The 27,828-nt window shown below is 42.3% G+C and overlaps 1 protein-coding gene across 1 annotated transcript; it reads left to right on the forward strand.

Annotated features, from left to right (window-relative positions):
* The first annotated feature begins 13,529 nt into the window (after nucleotides 1–13,529).
* On the forward strand, nucleotides 13,530–26,513 carry LOC126235916 (E3 ubiquitin-protein ligase SIAH1B-like). Its single transcript, XM_049944873.1, has 2 exons — nucleotides 13,530–13,597; nucleotides 25,450–26,513. The coding sequence occupies exon 2, from the start codon at nucleotides 25,523–25,525 to the stop codon at nucleotides 26,477–26,479; it is 957 nt and encodes a 318-aa protein (XP_049800830.1). The 5' UTR covers nucleotides 13,530–13,597; nucleotides 25,450–25,522; the 3' UTR covers nucleotides 26,480–26,513.
* The last annotated feature ends 1,315 nt before the right edge of the window (nucleotides 26,514–27,828 follow it).

The following is a 27,828-nucleotide window of genomic DNA, read 5'->3' on the forward strand; positions in this document are numbered from 1 at the left end:
TGAGATGACCTGACACATAAATGTTGCCACTGGTCCCACACATGCGTACAAATAACTGGCCCCACCAGGGCAAACTCAGTGACAACCTTGTAACATGAACAGTTAACAAACAAATGACCAGTCACGAAATAGTGGAACTAATGGCTCCCTACAAGAACACGTTGATGTAAAATTTTTCAAGATGAAAGTATGAAGCACACAGCTGGGCAAGTACTCAATGATAAGATTGCTCAGCTCCACGTGGATTTAACCAGTACTCGTGTGTCAATGCAACCAGGGGCAGTAACAGTATAGAGACGTCTGTACAGCCCACCAACCGTTGCTTTAACCTCCGATCTCCTTCGGGCAACACCAGTATTGCACAACCGAAAAGCTCTTTCATGCAAAAGGAGAGATCTTTTCCAAATTACAGCTTCTCAAACAACGGCTCCCAACTACAACTAGAGCGCGCTATCACTCCAAGTGCGGCCAAGTCTGTTTCCGTCACATACACAGGCTGCTACCAGCACAGGGCTCCGCTCGCCACCTTACTCGTCCCGCTGCTACTCAAAACTCCTTCCCAGCCCGAGCCACGCCTTCTCGCGGACCACTTTCACACCACAAGCTTGTCTGGCAAAGAGATTGAGAGATTGTAAACAACCGGCGATTCCACCCGAGAGGCATAAAGTCGAAAAACACCAAACTTCGAGGAAGAATTTGACGCACGGTACAGATACCAAAGGGGCCAGCAAGTTTAATTACATAATTCCTAATATATTGGTACATCTTACATACTTAATTTACTTGTCGAAAAATAACATTGTCCAAAAATGACTATAACAGTAATGCAAATTATATTTTTTGCTCTGAAACGACTGTTGAAACCCATAGGTAAACACACGTAAACTTTATAAATACGCAAAGATACATTTAAAACATGACGCCTAAGGTGTCAACCATGTGCAGTAAACAAATTATTCACACAATATTTAATTTAACATCACACTTTCTGCAATATTGGTGGTGTCTCTAATTTAATGGTGTTACACTAGCCCCATGTACGAAACACAAGAGGAAAACATGTAAGAGTATCAAGACCACGACACATAGATGTGTTAAAACAACTTTATAAAATACATCACATCTCTAGAAAAAAGTATAAACTGTTCAACTGGAACATTGTTACGGATATCTGAATCTATAAAAGTGGAAATCTATTTTGTGTAATAACTTAGACATGCTGGTTGATACTTGGATTGTCTAAACTTGCTACATCAAAAATTCTTTGGTTTTGTCAGCAGGCTGCCCATTCGTAGGAAATGAAGCCTGCTCAAAAAATAAACGTGTTTCAAGAAAACAATTTTCTAAACAGTCGTACTTAATATGCCACGGGAGTGATGATGACGAATATAAAAATTCGTATGGTATTATTATCTTAAATTTATATTTATGTTAGTTACCAATGGAACACATTGAATTTGACAAAATTCACATTTCACCTGCTAATAAAATCATTGATTCGTCTTTTAAATATGTTTTCTGTAGAAGCTGTGTTGGAATTATGATCGCATGGTCTCAATAACTCAGTGTAGCCTGAATCTCCTATGTAATGTCTGTAGTATTATTGTGGACATACAGAAATGATGGATTACCTACCTAGTGTTCAGCCATATATTTTAATATATGTTTCTGTGTCATAAAGAATTCAGACTGCCTTACATGATATCTTACCCCAGTAGCTAAAGTTCTATAAAACTGTTGAGTCCTGGTGTAAATTTGCTTGTTGTTGTTAATTACTGGATTCCTCATAGAACAAATAATAATATAATATAGTTCGATTATGTTGATAATACGTAATTAACTACATATTTTGACATATGTTCCAAAGATCATAACAGAGATAAATGCAATACACATGCTTGACAACAGTTAACATATATATTTTAATGTAAGTTGTATCGGCATATGACTGATATTTATAGACTAGTAAATGATAACTTTTTCTGTTCAAAAGGTCTTTCATTTTACAGAAGGTGTAGTCGAGAATGAAAACTGAAATATGATTTTTGTAACTTAAAAACAACGAAACAGAATGAACAAAAATGACTATTTGGTCTGTGTTCTTTTCCCAATCTTTTCTAATGAAATTCTTCTTATACTGTGGTCGTATCATAGCGTGAGATATTCCAATGTTCGACAGTTATTGCAGGTATACGTTATCACCCCGATAAAGATCGCCTGCCGGCCGAGGTGGCCGTGCGGATCTAGGCGCTTCAGTCCGGAACCGCACGACTGCCACCTTCGCAGGTTCGAATCCTGCCTCGGGCATGGATGTGTGTGATGTCCTTAGGTTAGTTAGGTTTAAGTAGTTCTAAGTTCTAGGGCACTGATGACCTCAGATGTTCAGTCCCATAGTGCTCAGGGCCATTTGAACCATTCTGAACCAAAGATCGCCTGTAACAATGGCTGAAACATTAAAATATTACACACTCAAAAGCGATGAAGAATTGTGATTAAACTTCCTTCTTGGTTACATTCTGTTCCTTTTGTGGTGAACTATACCCCCAGTTATTCATTCCCACCATCAGAAGTGCTTTGAAGTTTCTCCTGTCGTATATCGATACCAGGGTGACGGAATCACACTTGCCTTTCAGATCATTATTGATTAGAAACTGTGTATTTGTTTTGAGGTGGCGTAACTGATGGCCCACAGATATTCGGACTTCATTCATCTGGTATTTAAGAACAAACTTTACACACGATTTCAAACATTTACAAAACATTTTATCGGTAACACCCCACTCAAAATGATGAAAAGGCAAAAGTTTATTACTTACTACATTTTCGCTGCTCATGCAGCAAAATTTTAGCGTCAGACGTGATGTTTTACCCTATTACTTCTTTATTACTTACTCCATTCGCAAGACAGTTTTCACACAATATTCACATTTACACTGATCAGCCAGAACATTATGACCACTTACAAAGAAACCGGTATATCCACGGCGACGCGTCGGGGCATGTAAGCAGTGAGGCGTTGGTAGGTTGCTAGAGACACCTGGCATCACATATGCACGCACAAGTCACCTTATTCCCGTAAATTCTGGGGAGCGGGTGATGAGCTTTGATCCCACGTTCAGTCACATCCCAGAATAATGTCTTCGACCGGGTTCAGATCTGGTGAGTAGAAGGGCCAGCACATCAGTTAGAACTCAATACTACACTCCTCAGACCACATCATCACACTCCTGGCCTTATAACATGGCGCATTGTATTGTTGAAAAATGCCACTGCCACAGGGAAGCATGAACGCCATGAAGGGTGGTCTGTAACCAGTGTGCGATACTCCTTGGCCGTCACGGTGTCTTGAACTAGCTTCAGTGTATGCCCAGGTGAATGTATCCCAGAGCATAGTGGAGCCGCCGCCAGCTTGTCTCCGTCCCGCAGTACAGGCGTCAAGGAGCTGGTCCCCTGCAAGGCGACGGATTCACGCCATCAGCATGATGAAGAAGGTATCAGGATTCATCAGACCACTGCGCCAGCGTACAGTGCCGAGCGTCACGTGCCCATTTCAGTCGTAGTTGCCGATGTCGTGGTGTTAACATTCGCACATGCATGGGTCGTCGGCTGTGGAGGCCCATCGTTAGGAGTGTTCGGTGTACTGTGTATTTAGACCAACTTGTACTCAGCCCAACATTAAAGTGTGATGCAAATGCTCCACAGTTCGCCGCCTGTCGCGTTTTACTATTCTGCCCAGCCTATGACGTCCTACATCTGTAATGAGGGGTGGCTGCCCATCCTACGACGTCTGAACGTGGCTTCACCGTGGTTTCGCCACGTGTTGAAGGCACTCATCACACCACACTCCTTGAACACCCGACAAGTGGTACCGTTTCCGAAATGCCAGTGCCGAACCTCCGGGCCATTACAATCTGTCCTCGCTCAAACTCAGATAAACCGCATACTACACACGGACAGCAGACAGCACGCTCACTGATACTGCATTCGTCGTGCGTGTGTCTTACCAGCAGTCATTCCTCGCCAGGTGACGCTATTATCGCCTGGACGGGTTTATATCAATAGTAGGTTGGTGGTCGTAATGATCTGGCTGATCAATGCACAATTGAATGAACCCGCGAATGTATATCATTGTACACCTATTGTTTAGGCTTTTTTCAAATACGTGAGGAACTAGTTTCTGCTTAAAATGGCGTGCGGGAAAACTTCAACATCGGGTCTGACGTTTTAGTTTGTTATGACTTTACTACTAACTGTATCCGCAACACACTTTGTTGTCAGTATCTACATATAGGGTGTGCCTCCTAAAAGCCGCCAGGGGCATTTCCTCTGGCGTTCCAGCAAGTATTTGCAATTTCATTATTGCACAAGTGCCCATCACGTCTCCTACGAGGGTTGTCCAGAAAGTAAGTTCCGATCGGTCGCGAAATGGAAGCCACAGTGAAACCCATAAACGCTTTCCAGAATGAGATTTTCACTCTGCAGCGGAGTGTGCGCTGATATGAAACTTCCTGGCAGATTAAAACTGTGTGCCCGACCGAGACTCGAACTCGGGACCTTTGCCTTTCGCGGGCAAGTGCTCTACCAACAAGTTTGGAAGGCAGGAGACGAGATACCGGCAGAAGTAAAGCTGTGAGACCGGGCGTGAGTCGTGCTTCGGTAGCTCAGTTGGTAGAGCACTTGCCCGCGAAAGGCAAAGGTCCCGAGTTCGAGTCTCGGTCGGGCACACAGTTTTAATCTGCCAGGAAGTTCCATAAACGCTTTGTTTGCAACAGTTAGGTACACCTTCCACCTACTTCTCTACATAGTCGCCGCTCCAGCTTCGAGTTTTGTCGTAGTGTTGTTACAACTTTCCAATATCCTCGGCATAGAAACCAGCCTCCTGTGCTTTTGGCCAGTTATCTGCACTGGTCTGCAGCTCGTTGTCTGTGGAAAAATTTTGTCTCCGTAGCCTGCAGAGCTGAGACTCAGGGGGAGCCAATTACGGACTTCACTGTAAGTGATCATACACTTCTCATCAGAAACGCTGCAGGAACGTCTTCATTGCCCCTGCAGTGTGCGACCGAGAATTGGCATGAAGAAGGAACTGCTCGACAGTTGTGTTACGAGGGTTGCATGACACAGGCGAAATCTCTAACCGGGCCCGCATACTTGGCCGGAGACACTATTCTCTACGCATCTTTACATGGTCACTGTTCATTCAAAAACGAAAAGAGCGACGCGACACGATCGACGGGCGTACTAGAGACACTGCCCAACACATCTGTGCAAAGCTTTACCGGATTTTCCCTATGGTTTACATTTCGCGACCGATCGGATCTTAATTTCTGGACAACCCTCGTATGTGATGCTCAGGGTCGATGGAAAGCGTCGCTTTTTTTCGCGTTACAAACAAAATCATTTTTAAAGTGGGATTTTTCATGTGAATTCGATAGATTGGTCCGAGATTAGTCGTATTAACAGTGACAGTAGAGCTCTATGGAGAACCGGAGAACCGGTACTCCACCAGCGACTACACTGCGCTGACTCGCACTGATTGCTACAGCCAAGCATACAGCGCTACTGTGTCTCTGATGGATTGCTGTTTATGCTTCGTGTTTTAGTTTTCCTGTTAACACATACTAATAAAACAAATATCGGTATAGACTAATCTGGGCGTACTCTATCGAATGAACATATAAAATAACGATTTAAAAATATTTTTGTTTGTAGTGAGAAACAAATTGATGCCTTCCGTTGACACTGGGGGTCACATGAAAGACACGACGACCAGTAATTGAATTGTTTGGGGCGACGCCAACTACACAATGCAAAAATGAATTTGCAGGTATCTGCCGTAACGTTGCACGATCACAGGTTAATGTTAACGTGAGAGAAGCCATTGAAAATGTGAAATGCTGGTACATTAATAACCAAAGTAACTACCAGAATGTTGAATGCAAGCGTGCAAACGCCCGTGAGTTGTGTTGCACAGATGCTGGATGTCTGTTGGATGGCTGCAATTTCTTGCCTGTAACACTTGGTCGGTCAGACCAGAGACGATTAATGCTGTTTGTGGATGACGCCGGAGTTAGCGTCCGATGATGTCCCGTGTGTGCTCGATTCCAGACAGATTTGGTAATCGAACAGGCCAAACATGTAGGCACCATGTAGTGCGTGTTGGGTTCCGACAGCAGTAGGCAGTGGAGCGTTATGCTGTTGGAAGGCTCCAAGGAATGCTGCTTCTGAATGGCAGCACAACAGGTCGATTCGCCATATTGAGGTACAAATTTCTAGTCAGGTTGTATGGGGTAACCATCAGAGTTGACCAGCTGTCATACGAAATCGCACAACAGACCATAACTCCAGGTGTAGGTCCACTGCGTATAGCACGCAGACAGGTTAGTTGGAGGTCCTCAACTGGCCCCCTTCTAAGGAAAACATGGTCATCACTGGCACCGACGAAGAACCAGCTTTCATCAGAAAACGCAGTATACCTCCACCCTTCCCTCCAATGAGCTCTCGCTTGACACCACTGAATTCGCAAATAGCGGTGGTTTGTGGGTCGGTGAAATGCACGCTACAGGGCATCTGGCTCGGAGCTATCCTTGAAGTAACCGATTTGTAACAGTTCGTTGTGTCACTGCGGTGCCAACTGCTGCTCAAATTGCTGCTGTCGATGCAGTGAGTTGCGCCAGAGCCATACGCTGTAAACGATGGTCTTCCTTCTCGGTAATACCACGTGATCGTCTGGAGCCTGGTCTTTTTGCGACCGTACATTCTAGAGACCGCCGCTGCCAGCAATTATGTTCAGTGACTGCGTTCTTGCCAACTCTTTCTGCTACATCTCAGAAGATACATCCGGCTACTCGTAGTCCAACTGCACGACCCCATTCAACCTCAGTGAGGTGCTGATAATGGCGTCTTTATCGCCTTAAACGCATTCTTCCTAACGTCAACTCACCACGTACCTAATCCTCGAGACCGTTACAGCGTGTATTTAAAGCAAATCTGATTTACATCCTCATACTGGCGCTAATAATGCCATTGTTATACGGTTGGCGTGAAATCTGAGTAGACATCATCTTTCAGACGCAGAAACACGGCTACCAACTTTCGTGTATGTCGCACAACTTCTTCGTGGTGTTGCGACTTTTTTCATCAGTGCAGTTTATTTAGGTATTCCCCAGAGAGTTAGAACATTATTTTTTCTGTCATGCAATCCATGTATTTAAACCAAACGTGTAAAAAGCAATTCAAATCAAATATCTACGAATTTTATTTATAGAAACTCCGTGGTTTTAGGGGTGGATGCAACATGCCGTACGTAACTGTCTGTGTATAGGCGCATCTTCTGCTGCCGAAATGGTCGTTCAAGGCAGATTTCAAACGAGTGGCAGTTTCACTATCGCAAACTCAGTACGCCTTCTGTACGACCTGTGAATGAGATAAAAAGCTTCTGCTGTCACGAAACGACAAGCTTCATAGATGCGCTGTTCTAAGTCACTCTCGATAAGTTTGTAGAGTGTATCAGTACCATGCCGTTTACAAGGTACTTTGGAATGCACAGACAGACGACTTTCGGTTTGCCACACATATTGACTTGGAATACACATAGCATATAAGTTCAAGGGAGAAACGGTTCACACTCAGCTTACTGGGAAGTTACGTCAAACTGACGTGCCACTCAGTGCGACGGAAGCCACGTTGAGTTCGTCGTATTTCGCTGTTTTGTGTTATTCGCTGTTTTCGTATTATTGCGGTATGCAGTTTCAAGGCAAGGGGGCAAGAAGGTTTATCGCAAACACACTCTTATAATCAGATCCCAGTTAAAGACACAACGACTGTAAAAGCCATCAAGAGATAGTATGAAGAAAATCACTTAAGTCCAAACGTCCATGTTTTCGTCGTAGCATAGTTGTTAAGGACGTGAATGATCGAGTAGAAGGAAGTAGCTTTGCGTCTTACTATACACTTGAACGTTTTAACAAATTCTGGGACTTCGTCATGCATCTAATACAAGTGTGTTCTACAATATTCTATTTCATTTACATGTAAGAGCGCGCCCGCTCGGGAATGAGCTTCTTCGATTTTGGGACTTCTGTCTGACTAGCAAACGAAATATGGAATTTCTGGAAGAGAAAAACGAATAGCAAGGACATTTATATTTCTTGCTTGTCGCAAATATTTTGCTGTTTCCTCTGGATACGTCGCGATTTCCCAGAGTGTGGTTAGGCAGGAACCTATGAGGACAGCTTAAATTATTGCTGCGAGTGAAATATTTAGCTGTGCTTTCTGCGTTGCGAGGGTCCAAACACACACTGGAGTAGCTGGTGTCAGTGTCACGCACTGCTTACTCGAAATGTGCTGCTGGACACGTACACATCATGCTGACGTCACTTCTGAGAAAGCTGAGAATCTGAATAGCTGCTGCCCTACCTTCAACGAGTACGCTGAATTGTTGCCGATGCTCGGTGGATGGCGACACGAAGCCAGGGAAGCGGCCATGGCTTGTGCCGCGAGATATTCTGGTCGAACAGCACCATTACCTTTGACTTTCTTATATGCAGTTCTACAAAAAAGTAGTTTGAGAAGGCGCAGCAGTAATAGAAAAAGACCAGCAAGAATTGAGGATAAGGAAGTGTTTGTTAAAGGCAGCACGTTGCTTCCACCTACAAAATACTGAACGTTTGTAGCTAGATGGAAGGACAAGACAGACAGCATGACATACAAACTTAAGTGGAATGTGTTTAACTCTGAAGAAACCTTGGGTAACATATGAAATACTTTAACTGATCAACGAAAGAAATAAGACACGCATAGATCAATGTAAGGTACTTAGGAATGAAATAAACGGGAAGTGCAGGGAAGGCAAGGCGAAATAGCTACAGGAAAAATCTCGTCAGAAAGAATGATTCAGAATATCAAAATAAGCTTCGGTGAAGTCAAAAGCTAGAGCGCCAATATAATGTGTGCAATGGGGATTTCACTTTTAAACGCGAAGTAGAGAGCGGTTGGCTGCAGTAAATATTTCAAAATCTTCTACGCCGGGGAAGACTTGTCTAATGACATAACAGAAGAAGGAATGGAGTCGATAAGTAAGATAAAAACGATCTAGTATTACAGCCAGTTTAACAGAGGTTGGAAGACTGGCGATCAAATAAGAAAGAAGGGATAAATAATATTCCATAAGAATTTCTTAAATAGTTGGGGAAAGTGGAAGACAAAATTCTAATCCAGCAGGTGTACACAATTTATGAGACTGTCGATATACCATAGCATTCTCGTGAAATATCATCAACACCGCTACGACAGCAAGGGAAGATAAGTACGAAAACTATCGCACAGCCAGAAGTTGACAAGAATAATATACAGAGAAAAGGAAATTGAAAAACTGTTAGGTAACGATCAGTTTTACTTTCGGAAAGGTAGAGGCACCAGAGAGGCGGTTGTGACGTTGCGATTGAAGGAGGCGGTTCTCAGAGCTCTATCTACTTTGCACAATTTAGACCGTGAATTTCGATTATTTAAATGCAAAAGAACCTGTTTTACTTCCAAGCTTAACGAAAGTAACCACGTCAGAGTATTAATCTAGAATAATCCACATCAGTGTACTCGAGAACTGGCAAATATGATGAATTGTTGTAGGGGTTTTGTTTTATACAGAAAATTTTAATTTCGGTAATATTTTGGATGTCACGTGGAAAAGTAAAGCTTCCAATAGCATCTGAGTAATTGCGGGCAACATCTCTGCCAAAGATGTTGCCCTGCGAGAGACTGTTAGTAGAACCTTTGGTTGTGAGTGGAGTGCAGTTTGGAGAGAGTGAGAGGAGGAGTCGAGTTGTATCTTGAGATGGAGTAAGAAGTGTTTAGGCCGTGCTGTGTGTCAGCAATAATTTTCTTCTATTATTTTTCATTTAGGAAGAGATATTTTGTAAATTCCATCAGAAGGCTTCAGCAGGTACTGTAATAGTACATTTGCCGAGACAACCAAGCTAGTAATTAATTTGACCAGGAATTAAGAACTGGAGATTTTCATGGTAACGTATCAATGTGTGATTTGCTGATTTTTCTTCAAAGATGGATAGCACAGAAAGTAAAGAGAATCTGTTCAGGTTTTTCCACTATTAATGTAAAGTGAATTTTTAATATTTCAAGTGTTAAAATATTTTTCCTTGGTGATATGAAGTTTTATTAATACCGTTACATTAGTGTTTCTCCACCAGTCAGCATTCTTCTCTTTATTTTTTTATATAATTTTACTGTCCTGAGTTTATCAGTACCAGTATCAGTATCAATGATTATTGCAGTAATGAGATTTGTTTGCACAGAATTTTTGTGGTTGCCTCTATAGTTTAAAGCATACATTTCACATTGCGTTACTAGTAGTCTGAATTTTTATTTTTCAACTAATGTAGCAGCACCAGCCTCAGTAGTTTGGAGACAGCAGCAGAAAAGCATTTATTCATTGTGCAAACAGGTAGCCCGTTTATAATTTACGTGTAACAAAATTAACATTTCAGCAGTGACATATTTTACAGGCAGGGCATTTTTGGTGGTTATTTTCATATTTTTCTCGCTTTTCTTAAATTAAACATAATAGACTGTACTCACGGCACGAGCGTTGCAGTACACAGTTTAGTGTTCCATTTCTAACTTTCGCATTGCAGATCACTTTTCAAGAATTTGAAGATTACTTACGAACTTAAATACGGGCTTATCTGTGTCCCTAATCACGAGTTTAACTTAGTAAATATAACTATACATTACCGTACAACAAAAACTAATAATCACTTTCACCGTGATCATTGTACCATCGTGGGACATTTACATGCAATGAGGAAGGTTCAAAAATCAGGTGTATAGGTACACCATGGTCTAACCCAAAATTACAAAAATCAACAAGTGGCCATATATGCATCTCTGTTTGTTCATCATCGATTGGCTCGCGAGCAACACTGACCATCCCTATTCTGGATCGTTACTGACGACGACAAATGGTATCTTTATGCTGACATAGAGAAAAGAAATTCCCCTTTCAAAGACCTGTGTGTACCCACAAAAGATAATTTTACGCATCTGATGGAACAGCGACGGTGTGGTGTACTACAAATTGCTTCGCTGTGGTGTTACCATGCTGAAATTTACTGTCAACAAGTAAGGTGTCTTCTAGACACAGTCCAAGAACAGTTACCAGGAAGACTGCGTGAAGTGATGCTACTCCACGTTAACGCCCGCTCACATTCTACTAGAATGACAAGAAAGACTACACAGTAGATGGGTTGGGAAGTTATTTCACACCCTTCTCATTCACCTGGTGTTCCGCCAAAAGATTTTAGCTTTTTCCTTTCTTTATCGAACATCTTTCACGAAACTTTCTTTCCGGATGAAAACTCGCTCCGAACAGGGCTCGACGAGTTCCTCGCCTCTGAACCATGTGGCTTCTACAGTCGCGGAGTCGAAAAGTTACCCCAGCGTTGGCAGATTGTTGTAAATACTGAAGGAAAATGTATTATTGATGACGGAAGTCTATTCTGGTGGTGGTGGTGGTGGTTGTTGGGATGTTTAAGGGGGACTAAACAGCGAAGGTCATCAGTCCCCCAGTCTATTCTGTATACCTGTTGTTAAACTTAGGGAAATACGCTTAGAACTTCTGCACCAACCAAGTATATTAGCTCGACTCCATTGGAAACAGTACAATTGCAGTTACGTTTCTGCAGCATACACCTGGTTTGGGGTTGATCGGTGCTGTAGCAGCTGCAAATAAAACAAATCGGGCAGTAGGGAATATTGTCAGTCCTATTACGATGGCCGTTCAAAAAAATGGTTCAAATGGCTGTAATCACTGTAGGATCTACCATCTGAGGTCATCAGTCCCTAGAAGTACAAATACTTAAACCTAACTAATCTAAGGACATCACACACATCCATGTCAGAGGCAGGATACGAACCTGCGAACGTAGCAGCAGTGCGGTTCCGTACTGAAGTGCCTAGAACCGCTCGGCCATAGTGGCCGACACGAGGATCGTCATAATAAAAATCCTGGTAGCGCCATACAAGTACTCACACGCTGCCGTGCAAGGAGTCTCCCATAAATGAATTGCTTTAATAGGTGACACGATACAATAATGGCATGTCAGATGTTACCACTTTTTTTTATAGTTTCCTCAACAACTTTCTCACTGGCAGTTTCTACGAGGTCCAACAGATCGCAAATTCATCAGCGATGACATTCTTCCTTACACAGGTGAAACAGTTTCATACCCATTACAATATTTTATTTTTTATCTCGCTATACTTTTATCTTTCCACAGTAAAATATATAACGCATACATCTATAAACTGTGAGAATGTTCACATACTTTTACAGTCCAAGTATGTTATTGTCTCAGTTTTTTTCCACGGTTTAAGGGAAAAATTGTTTTTATGGAAAATTTCTTGTAGCGTTAGTTTGTATTTTTGTTTTTTTTTCGTAAAGACTGGCAAGAATTTAGCCCTGGAAGGTATTCCATCATATTCTAGACTAGGAACAGGGATGTCACTGGACGCTCGAAACGGCACATTCTTAATTAGGTCTACCTGGCAAACAGCTCGTTTGCAACCCATATTTACTGGAATACTTTTGTTTCCATCGTCCTATACTTTCACAGGTGCCAGTTTTCACCGTTAATTAAGGCACATCCTGTTCATACAGGAATGATGTGGAGAAGTTTACGTTTCACCCGAGCTGCAGAATACGCGTCTCAGAGAGCCGGTCTTCTTTATACAGATGATAATATCCACCACGAAAATGGTTGTCTGCTATTACGTGAGCTCTGGATGAAGACAAGTTTGATCAGTTCCAGCACGTCAAAGGACGGGTAAAGTGCAATGTGCCTAATAATCTATGTTTTCGCAACTGGTGTTTACTTATTTAAAATTTCCGAGCTCAGAGTGCGTGGTGAATATAAAGAACTATTCCCCGACGTTCCGTCTCCGACTGCGAGTGACATCTTCGGCGGTAAAGTGGCAACTGCATCACGGGCTCGAGGCTCCTTCGAAACTACAGAAATGTATAAGGGGAACGACCTTTCGTCACATGATGTTGAGATGCGCCATTATCTGTAGCAGGAGTCATCGTTCTCCATTGATAGTAATCGATCCACATTCTTGGTACGAAGTTGGCATATTTAAATGAACTCCCTGTCTCTAAATAGCCTTTCTGCCTGAAAAACCCGTTTTCTCTAGCTTTTTCCCCACTTTTACTCAACGTTTGCTACTACTCGAAAACTTGAAATTCGAAAGCTGTTTAGGACTGTCGCATCCTCTATAATTTCTTTATTGTACCAGCCGTTATATAAGCAACATAGTGGGGAATGGAAAAAAAAAGCAAATTGAGCATCTCGGTGCCATCCATATAAGCTACTCGGACCTGCTAATCCCTGTTGGCTAAATGAGTTACAAAAGTGACTATCCTGTCGCTGCGCCTTATCGATACCGAGAATCTTGAAGCGCTTTTGAAGATAGTGCTTATCTGTGACAGCGGAACCGCCGCAGTCCACTGTGTTCGCAGCTGTCGCGGAGTTCAACCGCCTGAGGCCGCCATTTTGTTGTTTCAGTTGATAGCGTAAACATTCTGCAGGTGAGAGATAGAGCTACAGTGATGACCGTGTGCTTTGTTATTAGTCACATGAAGGTAGTTTCGTTCAGTTCACAGTAACGAACCACTTCACTATTTTAAAGAATTATTTTGCAGAATGACTTAACTTAGGGAAATTTAATATTTTTACTGTATTTCTGAGATACTGAAACAACTGTGGTGTTTATAGCACGATGAAACTCTGTGGCGACTTACGATGTATTTCGATACTTGCTGTAAACAATTCGCAAAAACGCTACTAAATGCCTTGAAAAGTTTGCTGGCAAAGGACATTTTTACATATATTTCTCATAAACACAAAAGATATGTGCGAGAATTTTGCAACTGCTTTTTAGAAAGTGTCGCCGTTGTCATTGACAATTTAGTACTGTTCTACTTAATTCACTATCTATTTATGACCATTTATTCCATTTAACAAGACTATCATTTGATTGTTTTGAGAGTTTAAAAAAGTCAGGTACAGTAAATGATCAAGTTCATTGTGGACCTTCACTTGTTTCAGTATTTCGAATTGTTGACACAACATAGTGTGTTAATTGAATATGGCGAAGATCACGACACTACTGTTCTTCTTTGTCAAGCGTCATAACCGTCAGAACTATACATGGTTTATTAATTTTAAGTGTAGGATGATGTGAATGGCACTGACGACTGCAAAGAAAATTCCAGTTTTTCCCCACTAGGGTCTAAATATAGATGTTTGAAAGCATTGATAATAAGAATATTCTACCCAGAAACCCCCACATTCCAGCGAGAGGGAGACACCACCGTGTCCAAATACTTCGATAGTCACAGCATGTGTGATTGTATGATTCACTCGTCAAAGTTGTGAATATTGAAGGGTTGTATCTGAATCTTCTCTATTTTTTGACTAAACTGTGCAAGTTCGGTTTACATGGAACGTATATTTGTGTTTGTTTTAAACAGAATTACGCCGTTCTTTATTGTACTGTATGGAGTCTCCTAATGTCTTCCCCAAAGTAGCAACATGCTGTGGCCTTTTATTTTTAATAATTTGGTATTAGTCAAACTTACTTCGTTCATGTTAGGATGTAGTCTTGAACTTGCACCTGTTTACGGTATAAAAGACAAATTAAAACAATTAATTATCTCTTTCTCTCTCTCTCTCTCTCTCTCTCTCTCTCTCTCCCTCCCTCCCTCTCTCTCACTCTGTGTCTGTGTGTGTGTGTGTGTGTGTGTGTGTATGTGTGTGTGTGTGTGTGTGTGTGTGTGTATGTGTGCAAGAGTTAAGAGTTTGTTTTATGTCAGTATCGAACATTCCAATCGGTTGACTCACAGTGACAGTGTGATCTAAAGACCAACAGTGCAGAAAGTGGTCTAGCGGTTCTAGGCGCGCAGTCCGGAACCGCGCGACTGCTACGGTCACAGGTTCGAATCCTGCCTCGGGCATGGATGTGTGTGATGTCCTTAGGTTAGTTAGGTTTAAGTAGTTCTAAGTTCTAGGGGACTGATGACCACAGATGTTAAGTCCCATAGTGCTCAGAGCCATTTGAACCATTTTTTAAGTGACTTCGAAGCTTCAATTTTTTACACCACCAAGGAGCCATAGACATTAGTACAAGATGCAAATTTCAATTTGACACGTCTGCCTGTTCCTGAGGAAAAGGGTTTATAACAGTCAGATAGAGAGGGAGCCTGACAGACAGACAACCACAGAGATATCCTGTAAGAGTTCCGTTTTTACTTTTTACCGATTGCGGTACGGAACCACGAAATATATATTGCGAAGCATGTGAAACAACTGAAGACAATCCCCTAGGATAATGATGTTGGTTAAATTAGATAAGTAAAGTTCAAACCAAATAACTACTTATTAAATAAGGTTTACACATTTGAGAACGGTGGCTTCACATAGATTCGTGAATTCAAATAAAAACAATTACAGATTGATTAACTTCTGCAGTTCGAGCAGACATGAATCCATGGACGCTGCATGTCAGCAGGGGACTGTTCAAGCTGGTGCAGGCCCTGTAATGGTGTGAGGCGTGTGCAGTTGGAGTGATATGGGACTCCTGATAAGTCTGGATACGACTCTGACAGGTTGACACGTACGTAAGCATCCTGTCTGATGACCTGCATCCATTCGTGTCCATTGTGCATTCCAATGGAGTTTGGCAATTCTAGCACGACAATGCGACACCCCACACGTCCAGAATTGCTACAGAACGGCTCCCGGTACACCCTTCTGGGTCTAAACACTTCCGCTCGTCACCAACCTCCCCAGACGTGAACATTATTGAGCATATCTGGTAAGTGTTGCAACCTGCTGCTCAGAAGAGATGTCTAGCCCCTCGTACTCTTAGGAATTATGGACAGCCTTATGCAGGATTTATGTTGTCAATTCCGTCCAGCACTACTTCAGACATTAGTCGAGTCCATGCCACGTCGTGTTGCGGCATTTCCGCGTGCTCGAGGGGGCTCAGAGGCAGGTCTACCAGTTTCTTTGGTTCTTCAGTGACTAAATGTCAACAGAAGTAAATGCTCAGAATTGACAACCACCTCAAATGCCGTCAGTAATGTGACAATTGGAGTATTCGAACAAAAGTCAGTCACAAAAAAAACTCAGTAAAATATTCTGTTCCGTGAAAAGTTAGTCCATAATTAGAGCTCACGAAATTATTACAAGTCTGGAAAAATTGTAGCCTATTTCACTTGCAGGTGGCTCTTTGGCCTTCACAGCCTCTCGACAAAAATCCATTCTCAACATGGACGGAAGCTCACTGATGAAACACCTCTTGGGCCTTTCCTTTACCGAGCGAGGTGCCGCAGTGGCTAGCACACTGGACTCGCATTCGGGAGGACGACGGTTCAATCACGCGTCCGGCCATCCTGATTTAGGTTTTCCGTGATTTCCCTCAATCGCTCTAGGCAAATGCCGGGATGGCTCCTTTGAAAGGGCACGGTCAACTTCCTTCCCCGTCCTTCCCTAATACGATGAGACCGATGACCTCGCTGTCTGGTCTTCTCCCCGAAACAACCCAACCCTTTCCTTTAGTGCGTAAAACCTCTCTTTTACGTCACACACTGTTGAGCCCAAACTACTTATCTAATGACCGCATATACACATTATAGTAATAGGCATAGAACACAATTGCAGTGTCTTTGAAACCTCGTATTAAAATTTCAATGCAGTATTAAACAAGTTACTAACAATATTCGTGACTCCATGCTTACGTCCAGCCCTTCACCGTGGCAGAACTTACTAAATACACTGATGGAAAAAAAACACAAAAAAAGAGGTCGTGCGACATAAACAGGAGTTGGTTGGCATGTTTCTGCATCAGAAAGTAACGTAAGAATGGCGCTGGTAGCACCACTATCAGGATGCAAATCAGGTTTGCTTTAAATATACATCTAATAGTTGTGACCGTTAGCTACATCTGTGATTAAATGTGGGGAGTTGATTTTAGTCAAGAAGAAGAAGGCGACAAAGAAGCCATTATCTGAGTTTGAATGAGGTCGTGTAGTGGGGCTACGAATGGTTGGATGTTCCATTTGCGATATTGCAAAAAGACTTAACAGGAACGTAACCACTGTACATGATTGCTGGCAGCGATGGTGACGAGAATGTACGAGCGCAAGAAGACGGAGCTCTGGACGGCCACGTGACACTACCGAGTGGAAAGACCATCGTGTTCGGTGTACGGGTCTGGCGTATCGTACCGCATCTGCCGCAATAATATGAGCGGTAGTTGGCACTACAGTGACACAACGGATGGTTACAGATGGATTACTTCAAGCCAGCTCCGAGCCAGAAGCCCTAGAACGTGCTTTCCACTGACCCCAAACCACAGCCATTTGCGACTTCAGTGGTGTCAAACGGGAGCTCTTTTGAGGGAAGGGTGGAGGTTTGTTGCGTTTTCTGATGAAAGCTGCTTCTGCTTGGAGCCAGTGATAGCCGTGTTTTGTTTGGAAGGACGCCAGTTAAGGACCTGCAACCAACCTGTCTGCGTGCTAGACACACTGGACATACACCCTGTAGTTACGGTCTGGGGTGCGATTTCGTGTGACAACAGGAACACTCTTGCTGTGATTCCACGTACCCTGACAGCAAATTTGTACGTCAATGCGAAGCTTCGACCTATTGTGCTGCCTTTCACGATCGCCCACATACCGCTGTTGAAACCCAACATGCTCTACAGAGTGTCGACATGTTGCCTAGGCGTTCTCGATCACCAGATCTGTTTCTAATTGAGCACTTATGAGACACCCTGGTGTGACAACTCCAGCGTCATCCACGACCAAAACTAACCGTCCCTGTACTGATCGACCAAGGGCAACGAGGACGGAACTCCATCCACAGACTGTCATCTGACACCTGTACAACACAACGCGTGCACGTTTCCATCATTGCAGTCCACATTCCAGCGATTACACCGGTTATCAACGTACCAGAATTTCATATTTGAAATGGCTTATATCGCGCTCACATTTACCTCTAATCTTGCAATGTTAATCTCTTACATACCTTTCCTTACTCTACAATAATTTTGTTGTTGCTGCGATTTTTCCATCAGTGTATTACAAATACGAATGAAATAATAAATTGTGGTTAATCATCCATTAGGAATATTGGTTAAGGATCTGGGAAACTCATGCTGCTTTCATGTTCATGTTATACTGTTCAAAGTCAGTGGCTAATATCATTTTATGGGCAGTCGAATTCACAATGCACCTCTGATCCCGGTCTTTGAGAAAACACGGAGTCGACGCATAAACAGAACGTTACAATGAAGTACACAGTTGTTTGAATCTCACCTACTAGTTGCCGTATTCTTCTCTATGAACACCTATATTTTGTGCATGATTATATGTATTCACTGGACTTAATCTTGCACTGAAGATGATCACTCTGAGATTGAAATCGATATACAATAATAAAATATCAGTTTGAGCTTATACGATCAGTGCTGCAGCTTCCCTTGCTTGCGGTACACAGTAGTTACAGACCGTGTAGTCAGCCATAAAATTTGGATGATACCGCCACTCGTCTATTTTTCCATCCTCTCAGATATCTTTTTCAGGCGAATGAGCTGTTATTGCCGGTCTCAGCATTCTATTCAAAGCAGTTTTCAGGATAGATAAACAGTACAACTCACTTTAGTCGCAAACATACCTTTCTGCCCAGCGTCCCGTCTTCTACTCTTTTTGTGAGCAGTGCGTTATCAAAAGACTGTTTTTAATCGACGATACTACTTGAGTACTTATAACGAGACCATGATTTTATACGCGGGTTTCTAGGTTTTTACTGGTCCAAGTTATCCACATTGATAAAAACAGTATTTATAATTCATCTTCTGCATTTTACTTCTTAATTATAAACAAAAGAATTGCGTGCTAAAGAAAATAGAAATTCTGGTTAATATCACACACAAGGCATGTGTGAGATAATTAAATTCTATACCAAACAGTATAAACAGGGAAAAACCTGCATTATATCTGTAAAAGTTCTATTACATGTTCTGAGTGCAGTGGGCACCGCCAGGTTGTGATACTTAGTTTTTTTTAAAAAAAAAAAGTAAAAGAATATGTTCTCAGAACGTCACCTAAACTAAAGGAAGGATTGTGGGTGTTGAATTCTGAATATTAGCGAGATTTGCATTTTTGAGAGAACTTGAAACAATTATTCAATGGAACGACGTACTTCTATTGGCATTCGATGGCTTGTCAGAAATGAAATGACAAAATAAGTATCAAACTTCTGACTGGAGCTCTCTTCAAAGAGCCAGAAATATGTACAGCTTTTTATTGTCATACACGACGTGTTACAAACAACCGATGTACACGAGCAGTTAGATAACGATTTCCTGAATTTCCGAACGACACTGTACTACATCGTCGACGAATAATCAAAAGACGAACATAGGGAGAGTGTTAGCAAGTGTGGCTGCCTTGGCGAACATTGAATAAGACAGCTTTTGGAGAAAATGGTATCACCGCAATACTGCTGAAAAATCTTGGACTAAATTCCCTCAAAGATCTCACAGAAATCACGATAGAGATTTGGCAGAGAGAAGAACTTCCCGAAGGTTGGAAAAGTGCCCTAGTTCTCCCACCACACAAAAAAGGCGAAAAAATCGGATTCAAATAACTGCCGAGGACTCTGCCTTCCGCTAGTTACAAACAAAATTCTGTCAGCATGCTCATCTAAAGAGTTCAGGAGCAACTTGGTCACAATATTGGCGAATACCAAGCCAACTTTCACGCTGGTAGAAGCTGTGTGGAACAACTATTCAACTTAAAAATAACACTAAAAACAAAACGTACAAACATTTTAAAAATTTACAAAACGCTGTGAAACTGAGCCCGATCATAGGCTTCTTTGTGAACTTCAAGAAAGCATATGATTACATCGATCGGCATCGCTTTTATTGTCCTCGAAGAACAAGAACTAGCCCCAAAAACCATAAATCTCATCAAACAAAGTTTGCCCAACACAGCGTACAAAGCAAAATTCATGGGAAGGAGTAAAAACAGTTTCTGACCAAAACCGGTATCCGTCTGGTTTTGGATAAAGCCGTCGGAGAGTAGTAAAAACTATTTAAAAACCGAGACTACTGGAAACCTATACGTGTTGGCAGGTCTAACAATAACATCCAGATTTGTTGCCTAGATTTCGCAGATGATCTGGCAATACTAACAGACGGCGAGCCAATAGCAGCTACACAGACTCTCGAAGAATGCGGTGAAAGAGTTGGCTTTCAAATATCCCAAAGAAAAGAAAAAAAAGTGCTTCTACTCAAGACAGACTACTCAAAAACTGATCAGAAAATATGGACAAGTCGACAGTCTCCCACATTTCATGTATCCAATCTTGGGCGAAATTATTGAACCTACAGAGAGAAAATTCGTATGCAAAAGATTAGACCTTATGGTAAAATAAGCAGTGTCTACAACAAAAAACATATAACCATGAGACACCATAGCACATTTATCAAGCCTGAAGTCTTATACGCTGGCGAAGCGCTTACACTTCACAGAAAAGGTGATCTGGAAGGTACCCAATAAGAAGAACGTAAAATTCTTAGAAAAATACGAGGGCCAAAAGGACAGAAGATGGATACAGACAACAATCCCGGCAAACAACCAAAAAACCATCAAGAATCGCTGCACACATCAGAAGAAAATATTGAAATTTTATTTCCATATCCACAGATTCCCAACAATGTGGCTCAAATAAGTTGGACATACGTAGAAAAATGGTTCAAATGGCTCTGAGCACTATGGGACTTAACTTCTGAGGTCATCAGTCCTCTAGAACTACTTAAACCTAACTAACCTAAGGGCATCACACACATCCATGCCCGAGGCAGGATTCGAACCTGCGATCGCAGTGGTCGCGCGGCTCCAGACTGTAGCGCCTAGAACCGCTTGGCCACTCCGGCCGGCACCTACGTAGAACTCAAAGCCATACCTTAGATAAAGAAGGTCGGAAAGGACTTAGAAAAGTCTGATATAAGTTCATCAGACATTTGTAACAGCCAAAGGCTGAGCCGTCTCGTGCGTTTTCATATCCCCTGTAAGAACAACTCACACTAATTTTATCTGGCGGGTCACTTGAATTGGCGCGTTGCAGCCTAATTGGTTAACTTCATTGTTAATTGACTCGCAAAGGGCACAACGTATCGAAGGTTTTCGTTAACGTTTGTTTCCCAGCACACCCTACTGTGCAACACTTTAACAATTTTCAGGCTGTTTCTGATTGTCCTATGTGTTATTGTTGCACAGTTGTAAGGAACTTCAGAAAGATCTGATCTGGCTAACATTTCCACTTGCTGTAATGATTGGCAGCTCCTTTCAGATGTGGATAAATGTAAGCTAATGCCTTTACAAAGGTAAAGGAACCGACAGTATCTGATTACAAGCTTAGTGGCGAATATCTCTATCACGTCGCATCACATAGGTATTAATGGGTAATGATGTGAAGCCATATAGAATGGGATGATCTCGTAAAATCTCTATTAGGTGAAGGATGTGTAAAAGTTTGTTGTACGGGCTCTGGAAAATGCTGCGCATCTACAAAGGAAATAGCGTAAAAGACGTTAATGCAGCCAATTCCAGAATATTATTCGAGTGCTTGGAATCATTATCAAATGGTCATGCTGGCAGACATCGAGAGAATTTAGAGAGACGTTGCTACAATCGAAACGGGTCAGCAAAACCCATACGAAAGTGTAACAGAAACGCTCGTAAGATGTAAATGGGTGAAGAAAGATGGCTTAGTTCTCACGATACCCTGTTAGTAAATTTGGAGAACCAGTATTCGAAGATGACTTCCGACCATTGTGCTGCCATCAACGAATATCTCGCGTAGCGCTCATGAAAAAAAAAGTGTAGAGAGATTAAAGTGCCAAAGTACATTTAGAGACTTACAGTACATTTCCCTCCGTCAATACAGAAATGGAATAGAAAAAGGATAATATTGGTACTATGTACCCTCCACCATGCACTGTAGAATGATTTGAAGAGTATATATCTAAATGTAGATGACGCATTATTACGACATGTATATCGGGTGATCCGGGGGAATGTCAAGTGTACAGGGCGAGATGTCAAATCTAGTATGGCCAAAAAGGAATAAATAAAATAACTGTTACAACGAAATTCTCCAATATCACGATTTTTGCTATTGTGGGGACAGATGTCTGTTTTCATAGCAATGCAAAAGTCTCATTCCAAATTTTTAGTTGCGCGGTTTAGCCGCGTGGTGTGAGGCGTCTTGCCAGGATTCGCGCGGCTTCCCCCGTCGGAGGCTCGAGTCCTCCCTCGGGCATGAGTGTGCGTATTGTCCTTGGCGTAAATTAGTTTAAGTCATAGTAAGTATTTTGTAAGCCCAGGGAGCAATAACATCAGCAGTTTGGTCCATCAGGAATTTACCACAAATTTCCAAATTCTTTCGCTAACTGGAACATGGGAGGGATTGCTTGCTTGTATCTTCGATTATGCACATTTTGAAGCAGAATAAACCATTAATAAATATAAATGAAGCCTCTGTCTACTACAGCTGATAGAACATTTTTAGAGAGGTTATTCAAAGATATTAAATACACAACATTCCATAGCTGCAATATTAGATCGATATGTCTATAATCTCGGTTGTACTTAGGCACCACACAATATTTTTCCATCTTCTTCTCCATTTGCCCCATAAGACTCTAGAACAAACCATCCGTCTATGTGTCTTGTCGTAAATCTAGCTTCATCCGAGCATAAACCAGCTTTCCCTCCAATTATTATTAGTGGTAGAAGCAGTATATTGTTATTTTAAATTAAATCTTCCAAGTAAGTGATAAGTAGTTTTATAGTATTTCGTGCAATAGTTCTGTTTCAGCAGTACTGCATTTTTCAAGAATACCCGTGAATATTATAGTTAGTAAATTCCATTTACTTTTGTGTTCGTTCTATATGGAGTTTAATGCATATGTCATTTTGTCAATTTGACAGCTAGTTGACGGTTCTAAATGATGCTGTATATTTACAAAGTGGTTATACCTACTCAGCGGTATTGTTTGAGTTACAGAGAATTCAGTTGTTTGTGTAGTCATTGGTTGTTTATGTTTTATACGTTGCCATGTTTCAGAATAGCAATGAAATTTACTTGGTAATGTTTCAGAATGGCAATGAAATTTGCTAGGTAATGTTCGTTTAAAATTTCATGCAGATAATTTTCCATGTGTATATAAATTTTCAGTTCTTCCACTGCGTTCATGGCAGCTCCTTTTAGTATTATGTTTAAGATTTGAAGTTCAGTGTCTCCTCTGTCTATATAATGGTGTAAGTAGGGTGTTTACCTTTTATGTTGGTAACGCCACGTAACGCTCTGTATGAAAATCACTGACTGTGCTGTGTGCAGCCTGTGGCTGGTTTGCATTGTTGGAATATTTGCTATTGTAGTGTGGGGCAGCAGGATGTGAATAGCGCGTAGCGTTGCACAGTTGGAGGTGAGCCGCCAGCAGTGGTGGATGTGGGGAGCGACATGGCAGAATTTTGAGAGCGGACGATCTGGACGTGTGTTCGTCAGAAAGAGTAAATTTATAATAGTGTATATTGTGAACTGATATATATATATATATATATATATATATATATATATATATATATATATATATATATATATGATACTTTTTAATATTATTAAGGTAAATACATTGTTTGTTCTCTATAAAAATCTTTCATTTGATAACTATGCCTATCAGTAGTTAGAGCCTTCAGTAGTTAGAACCCTTTATTTAGTTGGCAGTATTGGCGCTCGCTGTTTTGCAGTAGTTCGAGTAACGAAGATTTTTGTGGGGTAAGTGATTCATGAAACGTATAGGTTATTGTTAGTCAGGGCTATTCTTTTTTAGGGTTTAAAGTCAGATTGCGTTGCGCTAAAAATATTGTGTGTCAGTTTAGTGATAATCAGAATAACTAAAGAGAGAAATGTCTGAGTACGTTCAGTTTTGCTCAGCTGTTTGAAAATCAAATAACGTAAGGAGTTTACCAGCACAGTCATTCATAAATTTTTCTATGGGGAGGTTTCAATGGTTTCGTTTTTAGTTTTTTAAATGCATAAGAGACTCGATTGATTGTTGTCACTGTCCTTAGTGTGTTCTCGAAATCTGATGTTAAAGCTTTGTTCTATTTGTCCAGTGCGACAACTATAACAAATTTTACTTTGAACAAACAGGACGAAATTTTAGCAACAGATTTAGAGAACATACTACAGATAGTGATAACAATAAATCGCATCTCTTCATGCATTTAAAAAACCAAAACCATAAAGTCTACAGTATCGGAACTGCACTTCCAATCTTACACGTAATACCAAAAGGGATCGCCATGAATGTTTAAGAATATTTAGAAATTTATATATGCATAAAAAATTATCTATATGACATACTAAACGAACAGACGAATTTCAAACATAAAATTACCTAGAGAATTTTATTGACCTTCTGAAACATGACAACAGATAAAAAATAAAGAAACACAAACAACCAAATTATCTGTAACTCAGACTAGCTGTAACCACTTTGTGAACTATTAACTAGCCGTCAAACTATTATGTGACTTTATTTTACCATCATAAAAACAGCGACAACTGGCAAAAGAACTTTTTAGTGATGCATTATGTACATCTCGCCCAGTGAGACATCAGTATACACGTACAATTAACTCCATTTACAAATATCGCAAAAGTAAACGAAATTTACCAACTGTAATATTCGCAGGAGTACTTGACAATGGCAACATTGCCGAAATGGGCCTAGTCTACGAAATAAAATAAAACCTTTAGCAGCAAACTTGGAAGATTCAATTTAAAATGTCATACAAGGATATATTTCATGCTATGAGCCCAACTGTACAAAAAGTATATTGTTGTTGATGGTACTGTTGGTATGTCCTTTCTTCTTGTTACTATACATATTGTTTATACTGAGTCACTGAAGATGTTTGGATAGATGTATAAGATAATATGAAGGTTCTCAACTTACCAGGATAAATAACAACGTAGACAATAGAACATAACTAGTTACTCTGTGTGTGTGTATGTGTGTGTGTGTGAGAGAGAGAGAGAGAGAGAGAGAGAGAGAGTTGCTGATTTACAGCAGACAATTTATTAATGCTGTCTCATAGTTAGCACTTATATTTTGTATGTTCTGCTCGTATCTTCCATATTTGCACTTTTTAATATGTATTCCTCCTCTCTCATCGGATAGCATAGCGTCTATGAATGGATATTTGTAAGTTAGTATTGTAATTCAATACAGTGTCACAAATTAACTTTCAACAGTGTGTAATATACTTTAATTGGAGTTTAACTGATGCAGGTACTACCCCCTATGTGAACCGAGGTGTTGTCTGGCTGTATCAAGCGGCATGTACACGAGCTAGTTGCTCGCCATGGATGGACGGAGCCCAAGCGCTGGACGCCCCAAAAGCCCAGATACTGGAAAGAAGCCACCGCCAAAACCAGCGCGGTTGGTCCAGGATGTTCGAGGCGACACCAAAAGGAGTAACCTGTCGACGGTATCCAAGACTGATACGACAACAAAAGGTGACACAAGCAAACTGGAGAGGCACCTTCAGACTGTTCTCGAGTGCCCTGTCTGCTACGAGTACATGGCGTCGCCCATCTTTATGTGCCCTAACGGTCACAATTTGTGTGGGTCCTGCCTGACTAAGTGCAACGAGTTGTGTCCGACGTGTGACATGCGCATCGACTCGAGGCGGAACCTGGCGCTCGAACAACTGTCCGTGACGTCACTGTACCCCTGCAGCTACTCGAACCGCGGCTGCCCACAGAAGCTGCCTGCACATGTGAAGCTCTCCCACGAAGCTGGCTGCGCCTACAGGCCGCTTGCCTGTCCCCTGGTCTGTGGCTGGCGGGGTCGCCGCGACCAGCTGCTTTCCCACGTCACCATGGCGCACCCTGGCCGCTACTCCATGAAGAACCATGACCTCCCACACTTCTGGCAGAGCATCACCCAGAGTGACTGCTTCCAGGACTACCGTCACGCGGTATTCGCCTTCGGCGAGACTTTCGCTTACGTTAGGCGCTTCAGTATGGAGCGTCGGAAGATGCACCTGGCTGTGCTGCTCATGGGAGACCCAGCGCGGGCGTCCAACTTCCGGTACAAGTTCAAGATGGCCAAGGACGACAGCGACCGCCACAAGTCAATGTCGCTGGCGTGCTCTGTCCACTCATACGATGAGACCCTGGACGCAATCTTCCTTAAGAACAGCTGCATCACTCTAGACTTTGAGACATTAGTGTTTTATGGGAATGGGCCACGTAGCCTAAAGATAAGTAAAGTGCAACAGACAGGCCACAATGAAAGCAAACCCATTGTCGTCTGATGTACTATAAGAACTTTTGTTCAGTCTATGTTTAAAACAATCAGATAAATGTAGTACACTGCTCAGAGGCATTAATAAGTGAACACACAAGAATCTGTGATTCTTGAGTTTCTCCCGGCGTATTTGATAAAATATCCACGGGTGTGCTGCCGGTCTATAGTGTCCAACGGGCACAATATTTCGGCGATCGTACATGTCGCCATCATCAGGTGAACTGACGGACTGAGCTCTTGTGAACGTGCCGGCACGGAGATCCGTACGCTAAGGCTGCTCAGAGGGAACTGGGTTCGGTCGCGGCGGCGGCCGATTTAAATGCCCTCCGCCCGCGGCGCGCTCCCTCCGCCGTCCGCACCCCGCGCCACGGTCGCGCGTTGGAACAGATTGCGACGGCGTCTGAGATGACGTCGGTGTGATGGCTCTGTCCGCCGTGGTCGTCACAACTGTACGTTTGCTCGATGTACTCTTGATTAACCCGATCGCTGGTTCCCAAGCCTTGCTAAGATTATAGCCACAGTCGCGGTTTATGAGGCCGTCATTGGTGCGAATTTCGATGGCCTCTCTAACAACGCTGTCCCAGTATCTCGACGTCTGTACCAGAATCCTCGTGCGGTCATACTCCATGGCGTGATTTTCCGACAAACAATGTTCAGCGACCGCCGACTTGCTCGGATACATCAGTCGAGTGTGCCTCTGGTGTTCACGGCATCGATCCTCGACGGTACGCATCGTCTGACCAGCGATCGGGTTAATCAAGAGTACATCGAGCAAACGTATAGTTGTGACGACCACGGCGGACAGAGCCATCACACCGACGTCATCTCAGACGCCGTCGCAATCTGTTCCAACGCGCGACCGTGGCGCGGGGTGCGGACGGCGGAGGGAGCGCGCCGCGGGCGGAGGGTATTTAAATCGGCCGCCGCCGCGACCGAACCCAGTTCCCTCTGAGCAGCCTTAGCGTACGGATCTCCGTGCCGGCACGTTCACAAGAGCTCAGTCCGTCAGTTCACCTGATGATGGCGACATGTACGATCGCCGAAATATTGTGCCCGTTGGACACTATAGACCGGCGGCACACCCGTGGATATTTTGAACACAAGAATCTCATTAGATACCAATTCAGAAAGTTTACTCATCGTCTCTCTGCGTGTATGTGTGTGTGTGTGTGTGTGTGTGTGTGTGTGTGTGTGTGTGTGTGTGTGTGTCTGCCTGCCTGCCTGCCTTTCTCCATTGGTGAAGATGTGACCAGCCTATCAGCACTAGCAGCTAATATCAGTACTTGATCTGCATGCAGTAATGCTATCATGTTTTGTGTACTATTTTCTAACTTTACAAATTCTAGTTGTTCTTTC

The sequence above is a fragment of the Schistocerca nitens genome, chromosome 2, assembly GCF_023898315.1.
Source record: "Schistocerca nitens isolate TAMUIC-IGC-003100 chromosome 2, iqSchNite1.1, whole genome shotgun sequence".
NCBI classification, from domain to species: Eukaryota; Metazoa; Arthropoda; class Insecta; order Orthoptera; family Acrididae; genus Schistocerca; species Schistocerca nitens.